Genomic DNA, 8416 nt, shown 5'->3' with positions numbered 1-8416 from the left:
GGAATATTCCAAACACAGTGGACCACATACTTCTAAATCCCCATCACCAGCAGAACCAGCACTAGCAGAACCATCACCATCAGAGAAGAGAGACTCTGAGGTCTACTGGTTTCAGATTAAGGAGGAATATTCCAAACACAGTGGAAGAAGAGAAGGTAAAGCTAAGTTTACCCCTCCCTGTGATTGTGAAAGTGAATGGGACCAGCAACCAGCATTCCCAGAACCCCTAGAGACACCTGAGGAAACTGGACCTGAAACAGCTTGGCACCATCAAGCAGAAGCCCCAGAACCCCCAAGAACCACTGCAGAAAGTGGACCTGAGCCACAGGCCTCACAGCTCCCCACCAGGGGATGGTTTTCCAAGGTAAAACCAAAAACTGTTGCTGTGGTTGGTGGTGCTGCGGTTCTCTGTGTTCTAGCAGTTTGTCCTGCAGCCCGACAGGCTGTTCTGTCAACAGGACAACGTGTTGCAGAGTACTTTAGATTCACCAAATGAGGTACATGAGAAGTGGTTTGTAAAATTACATAAGTTTCTTTCCATCTATGGATCTATCCACAAACAGAGAGATGGAAAGTAAAAATGTGGAAGCAAACGATAATGTCAAAAAAATGTTAAATGGGGAACAACAGCAAAAAATTTGTAAGATGACATTTTGAGCTAATCTAACACAGAAAAACATTGGGATTTTTAATGGGGACATTAATTATGTTAGTAGGGAAAACAAAATAAAATATATTATAAATACATGAAATAAATTAGTCAGGAAAGTTACTGTAAACACATATTTTTATTTATTCATTTATTTTTACATAACAAAGACTTTACATCAGCTAGTGTAATGTTAGCCTTATATCAGACTAATGTAATACTAGCTTTACATCAGTTGATGTAGCATTGGCTTTATATATTTAACCCTAGATTATCTAATATAACATTAGCTTTACATCACCTAATGTAACGCTGGCTTTACATTAGCCAGCATCACATTCACTTTGCTTCAGCTAATGTAACATTGGCTTCACAACAGCCAAAGTAACATTAGCATTTCTACATTTTTAATTTTTGTATATATTTTGTATATTTCAAATAAAAAACATAATGATATTTCAAAATATTTTTAATGTAACTACTTTATAAGATAAGATAAGTTTTATTTGTCATGCACATTTATACACGGTACAGTGCGCTGTGAAATATGTTTTGTACCAGCATCCAGTTTCAGTGAAAAAAGTAAATGTTCAAGAAATATAAATACCTTATGTATATATACATATACATATATATACATAAATAAATCAACTCAAATAAAGCAAATGGAACACTGTTATATTACATAAGGTGCATGTATAAAAGGTGTCCGTGTGTATTGCACTGTCTGATTTAAAGCTCAGAGGAGAGCAAACGGATGGCCTGAGGAAAGAAACTCTTCCTTAATAGTTTAGCTTCATTTATGTTTTGAATCTTTAATGGTTTCTTTTTTTTGCTTATTTGTTTATTTACTGCAAACTGCATTCTACTGCTGTGCACTTTTACTGAAGTAGGCCTTTTTCTGTGCAGGACATTTACTTATTTTTACTTTGCTGTATTGATATTTTTATAATTGATTGATTGAATCCCTTTCCCAGCGTTGTACATGACACTCAGCTGCACCAACTGTGTTACTGTTACAAAAGTCTTATAAAAACTCCTTTATCAGGGCATTTAGTCATTGTCACAGTGAGACAACGGCACCACCATGAGGTCAAACTGATAGAAAGAGCATCACTTGAATCCAGTGGAGAGAAAAACTAACATTGCTTACACTGTTAGAATCATGTATGACATTTTACATTAGAATATTGTTATATGAAGGAGCTTAGTGCTTTATCGAAAACATAACAAAAAGCAAAGTCACCATCTGTCTGTCAGGCAGGTGAGGACACACAGCAGGTCCAGGCTTGGTGTCACTTTGGACATTTTTAAGCTTATTTTCAAGTCATTTGGATGTATTTCTGTAATTTTACATATTTCAAGTCATTTTGGAAAATGTTAGTTCACTTTCAACAAGTTTCAAGTCATTTTGGACAATTTTAACTAGTTTTCAACACGTTTCAAAGCATTTTGAACAATTTCTAACTCATGACAACATTTTCAAGTCATTTTTACCATATTTAAAATTAATTTCAACATGTTTAATATCATTATGGACATTTGTGAACTAATATTCCAATATGTTTCAAGTAATTTTTAATCATTTAAAACAAATTTTCAACATGTTTCAATTCATTTGGATACGTTTATGTCATTTTGGACATATTTCAACACATTTTTAGACAAATTTTTTAAACACATTTCCTTTAAAAAAAAAAAATTAGATTTCAGTCATTGCAATTTTGTTCATCAGTTGGTTCCACTTGTTTCCAGTGCTCCTAATGGTTTAGTTTATACAAGAGCTTCTACTTCTTTGCCTATGCAGAAAAACATTTTCAAATTGCCTGAACACTTTTAAATAACAACAATATGAAATCTTTTAATTTATATAAAATCCAGTTTCTATGACTATCTGTACAGCCTCTACCATTGCCATAGTTGTTTGAATTGTTCTAAAATATGTACATGTACTTCGCTCACAAAAGAGTTTTTTTTTTTTTTTAAAGAACAAAAGAACGGCATGATTCCGACATCGACCTTACTTATTTTGAACCTATTTTCGGAAGCGGTACTTGCTTCTCCTTCAGGAAACTGACACACCGCACTTACAATATTTTGAAACGTTGCGGAAGTGCTTCTGTAGCTGCCGTCATGTAACTTGACCTGTCAGTCTCCTTTTATTTTGAAATGGTGGACTCTGCTCGCTCAGAGAAAATCGCTCCGCGGTTTGATTTTACGGAAGATGCTGAAGAAACGGGAGCTGTTGGTAAGTTTAACTACATTTCACTTTTCCTTTAAAGTGGCTACTGTTTCTAACGCCGGGTCTGGCTCTCTGCCCCGGAGACAAACAACGTTTTCAGCTCTGAAACCTCCGGAGCTCGGTGACCGGCCGCGGCGGGTTGGCAGCAGGTTTGTTGGGTTAGTTTTTCCCCGGAACGGAGGACTGTTCTCGCTGTTAGCTGCTGCTGTCAGCGGGGGAGGCGGCCGTTGGTCAGCTCCGGAGACTCTGACATGGCGGTGGACGAGTCGTGTTGTCGAAATAACCAGGAACCTGTGTGTGTGTCACTTCATGGCTCGTCCTTGTTGTGTCTCACCGAAACTGTTAGCTAACCGGCGGCGGAGGCAGCTAGCCTGCTAGCTTACCGAGGCTAACGTGAATTCACGCGCTGTATCATGTGTATTTGTATGTTTGTGTGTCGGTGTGCGTGATGCTGCTGGCGATGAGCTCAACTGCTGCTACACATCATGTACACATAATACAGGTTATATATCTATTATTGATTCTTACAGTATCAATAAGTTTGTGTAAGCAGTTGAAATCAGTTCAGTGGCTGCAGGTGAATCTGAGTTATATTATTGTTTTACTATTGTTTGTGCCACATCTGTTTTTGTGCTTTTCTAATTTAAGACAAAAAAAAAACCTATTTATATAATTGAACCATACAGTATACAAAGACATAAAAAGTCATCCAAACTCAACTAATAAAAATCATCATTAAAAAATAACATCACACTCGAGTTTATTTCTCTGATCCAAGCTGCCATGTTAAACACCAATCAATATCCAGTAAAGCACACAGACAGTTTACTTACTTATCTAAGAGTAAAATGATCCATCAGGTACTACTAAAGATAGATTATATTATAGATGATGATGTGTGTGTGTACACACTACACACACATATAACATATTATACGGAGCTGTAGTAGTGTGCTCAGAATTGGAACGATTTAAGACAAGAGGGAGTTCTATCTTTATTTTATACTTTAAATACTTGAAAGGGCAATTGGGGTTGGTTTGTTTATTAGCGAGAGCCTGATAAATGTTCACAGCCGGTGATGCAGCAGATTATTTCAGTAGTGATACTGATCCCTGCTGACTTGATTATACATAAATGAACATAGTTAAAATCAGTTCAGTGGCTGCAGGCGAATGTGAATTAGCTCATTGTTTTACAATTGTTACAGTTGACTTCTAGAGCTTGAATGATTAATCAGTTAGTTGTCAACTATTTAATTAATTACCATTTATTTTGTTATTTGATTAATCAGTTTTGTTTTGTTTGTTTCTTTTTTAAAAATTAAAACAATCTAAATTCTGTGATTGCAGCTTCTTAGAAATGAATATTTTCTGCTTTGTTTCCTCGTCTATGACAGTAGACTGAAGAGCTTGGGACAAAACAAGACATTTGAGAAAATACCAATCCCCACTTTTCACTAACTAAGTGATTAATCCAAAAATAATTGACATTGAAATTAAACATTAGCTACTGCCCTATAGATAAATATAAGAAAAAGTTTTAAACTTAAATAATATGACATGGCTCGGACTCTTGAGTTTATTTTACTTCTCTTATTTGTCATGTTATATGTCTGTTACTATCCAGTGAATCTACTACGTATGCTATTTACTTTGTGATTTAAGAGTAAAGTAACCAAACCAAGCAGTTACTATTAAAGTAGATAAGATATTACACTGTGTTGTTGAAATAATGTACTCTGAATAACAAAGAATGACACTTAAAAATAACTTTTTGACTTTTTGAATACTTTTTGTCAGTCCTCATGCTCAGAATATTTGTGTTATGATAACTGTATATATGTATATATATATAATTACAATTTGATTTTATACCTTGTACAAAATTAACAATTTCTATAAAATGGTAGGTAAGTAAAACTGAACATGAAACCATATTTTTGTAAACCCTTTTTGATATTTCATACATTGACTTGTTGAGCAAAAATAAATCTTGTTTTATTTTCCACTGAATCAGCCGGGGGAATTCTACTGTGGTTTAAACTGACTTGTCAGATCCAAACAGAAGGACTGACGGGTGCTTACTGTGGAAGATAAACTGAACCGGCCTACTGAGTAACTGCCCAAGAGCCCTGGTGCGTCAGGAAGCCTCTGGAGCAGAACCTCTGTTTCAAGTAACTGTTAACATTCCTTGTTAGTTAATTAAACCCCCGCAAAGAGGCACAAAACACAATAAAAGATACTCAGAATGACTCAAAACCACTCAAACTAACCACGGGTCTTCTATGAAGAGATAAAAATGACCAGAAAGTAAGGCAAACTCACAGAAAAGTGGCAGAAAATTGCCACAAAGGACACAAAATGACCAGAAAGACACAGAAAATGATCAAAAATAGACAGAAAATCACTAAACACACAAATAATGACCACTAATAGACAGTAAATGACCAAATGGAGACAGAAAATGAACACAAACAGTAAATAACCAAAAAGACAGAAAATGAACAGAAATTAACACAAAATGGTCAAAAAGAGACAGAAAATGAGCACAAAGGGACAGACAGTTACTAAAAAGAGACGGAAAACAAACAGAAGTTGACAAGATGGTCTGCTGCCAAAGAATAGGAATTCCTGAATTTGAGCAATAGTTTGGTTTTTAGTCTAGAAGTGACTGCTCCTATAAAACCTGGTTCAGAAATGGTACTTTGAGGTTGTTGTTGTTGTGTGTTCTGGACCATTTCTTCTGATGTGTGTTGTAGCAGCAGCAGCAGCTCTGTCAGAATTTAGTCCTGAGCTCTGAGTTTTGGTGGTGACAGTTGGTTCCATTTTGGATCTGGTTTTTGATTGGCAAAATATCCAATACAGTTAGAGGCTAGAAAATGTCTTTTTATTTCTTGTCATTAATCTCGCTTAGTAAACAGTGATATTGAAAACATACAGACAAAGTTAGCAGCTCGTTGTTTGCAGCAACGTCAGTGATGGAGGAGGATCTCAGCTGCAGATAATTAATGTTAAAGTGGACTGTGAACCTTCAGTTTGCTGGTTAATGAACTCTCTATGATGTGGTGACGGAAGATTTTCGGTGAGTGAAGACACATCACTCTTCAGCATCTCTCTGTGACCGTTGGTGAGCTTGACAACCTATGTCTCACTTTATATTGACACTTTCTTGAACTGAATGTTGGTGTTAGAAGAAGTACAACTGTTTTCCTAATTAAACTGTTAATATCACACAGTGAAAATACTGTCAAGGAAAATGTCTTGCATTTATTTTATAGAAGAGTGAAAGAGATTTCATCAACACAATGTGCTGACATTTGCTTGATATCTGTTCAAGGTGGAGCTTTAATTCTCACAATGCTGGAGAGTTTATGGAATCACATTGCATAATATTTTTATTTTGTGAGTAAAACTTGTGACACAGTCCTTAAAATCCCTTAAAATCCCCAAAATATTACTTATATATTTACCTGACTAATTTAAATGATAAGGTTAAGAACGGACAGTCAAGGATAATCTAATCCAATGATTTCCTTTGAGATGTGACTCTCAGAGAGATCTCAAACCTCCATTTTGAACTGATCAAAGTGTTCACCTTGTTTCACTCACCAGGCCTTTTTTCAGGTTCTCTGCATTTTCATCTGGAGTTCAGACAGCAGCCAGTCTGGTTGGTCTGAAAATCAGTTCTGGCTGCTGGTGCATGTGGGAATCAACTCTGTGGTTTTACAGTGTTTATGTAATTTAATATAGCAATAAATCTAAAAAAAAAAAAAGTGCCTTAATGCAGGTTTAAAAAGTGTCAAACCAGCTGGTGGAGACAGCAAAGGCTGAGCCAGCTGAGAGTAAACACCTCTAACAGTTCTGTTATTAGATAAAAAATATCAGCTAATGGTGAGCGGAAATGTGTAAACTGATCTCTCATTGATGTGATCGATTCAAACTAAGACGAAGAGAGGCTTTTGTCTTCGCGTACTAAAAAACCATGACGTGTCAGTTCCAAGACTTTGTGTCATCACATCGGATTTTTCCCACTAAAAAAGACCAACTTCTTGTTTTTATTTGTGGCTTCATGAGGAAACACGTCTCGGACTGACAGACCGCCCAGCTATGGTATTTGTTTTATTGTTACATTATTTGTTAATACACTGTTTTATTCTGTACCTTAAAGGCAGATCGACATCCACTGTTTGAGTTTGGTAGCAATTTATTACAGTGCCTAATTAAAGACTTTTTTATTTAGACAAATCTAAACCACAATTAGGTCATTGGTTTATTTCTGGTAATAAAAAAATGTTAGCAGTCAGTTGTTGGAATTCCATGACTGTATTATTTATGTAAATTAATTTTAAAGAATAATTTCAAAAACATAGGTAACTGCATAATTTGAGGCAGAAAAATTAATGCATTAACTTTGATACTTGCTCTGTTTTCAAGTTACACAGTTTGGAGTTAAGAGTGACTACTGGGGTAGTGAATAATTCCTGGAAATTTGCGGCTTGTTCGTGGACAACTGTGCCTCTACAATTGTTTATATAAATGGATATATCTTGGATAATTTCATTGGGTTGTTTGGGCAGGGCAGTGAATAATTCCTGGATCACTGTGGCTTGTTATCTTTATAGGGTTACAGATAATTTCTGGGAAATTGCAGCTTGTTATTTTTGCAGGGCAGTGAGAAAGTTGTGGAGATTGCAGCTGCTTATTGGTATAGAATGGTGAATAATTCCTGGGGGACTATAGTTTGTTGTTTGTATAGCCTGTTTGGTATTTCCTTGAAGATTGCAGCTGGATTTTGGGGAGAAAATAATTTCCTGGATGACTAGCTTGTTAGTAGAGGGCAGTGCATAATTCTTGGATCTAAGATTGCAACTAGCTAATTGCACTGGATGGTGGTTACAAAGCTTTTTTGTAAGGGTTAGGAACTAATTTCTTGAAGCTTGCAGCTGGTGCTTTGTGCAGTGCAGTAGGTAATTCCTGGAGGACTGTATTTTGTTGTTAGTAGAGGACAGTGGATAATTCCTGGATGCCTGTAAAAGTTTTAAATCGCTAAATTAAGTTAATCTGTTTGGATTTGGGGCTGCAAGGTGGCGCAGTTGGTTAGCACTGTTGCCTCGCAGCAAGAAGGTCCTCAGTTTGCGTCCCAGTGGGGGCACCGGGATCTTTCTGCGTGGAGTTTGCATGTTCTCCCCCGTGCAGCGTGGGTTCTCTTCAGGTTCTCTGACTTCCTCCCACACAGTCCAAAAACATGTTGAGGTTAACTGGTGATTCTAAATTGTCCGTAGGTGTGAATGTGAGTGTGCTTGGTTGTCTGTCTCTAAGTGTAGCCCTGTGATAGACTTGCAACCTGTCCAGGGTGTCCCCTGTCTTCACCCTAAGTCAGCTGGGATAGGCTCCAGCCCCCCCGCGACCCTTGTGAGGATTAAGCGGTGTATAGATAATGGATGGATGGATGTTTGGATTTGTCAAGCAACAGTGTCAGAGTTTCAGTGTTCAGGTTTCAGCATCTCACATACGGCAGTGTGTTG

General features: G+C 36.7%; 1 protein-coding gene across 1 annotated transcript in view; it reads left to right on the top strand.

The window, feature by feature from the left end:
- The first annotated feature begins 2811 nt into the window (after positions 1 to 2811).
- The window catches only part of atp2c1 (ATPase secretory pathway Ca2+ transporting 1), a 53688-nt gene continuing 48083 nt past the window's right edge, over positions 2812 to 8416 (top strand). The window contains exon 1 of the mRNA XM_008297965.1: positions 2812 to 2897. Within this exon, the coding sequence (XP_008296187.1) occupies positions 2874 to 2897 (24 nt within the window). The 5' untranslated portion in view covers positions 2812 to 2873. The remainder of the gene's footprint in view (positions 2898 to 8416) is intronic.

The sequence above is a fragment of the Stegastes partitus genome, unplaced genomic scaffold (assembly GCF_000690725.1).
Source record: "Stegastes partitus isolate 25-593 unplaced genomic scaffold, Stegastes_partitus-1.0.2 Scaffold1265, whole genome shotgun sequence".
NCBI classification, from domain to species: Eukaryota; Metazoa; Chordata; class Actinopteri; family Pomacentridae; genus Stegastes; species Stegastes partitus.
This window is presented reverse-complemented; position numbering and strand designations above follow the sequence as displayed.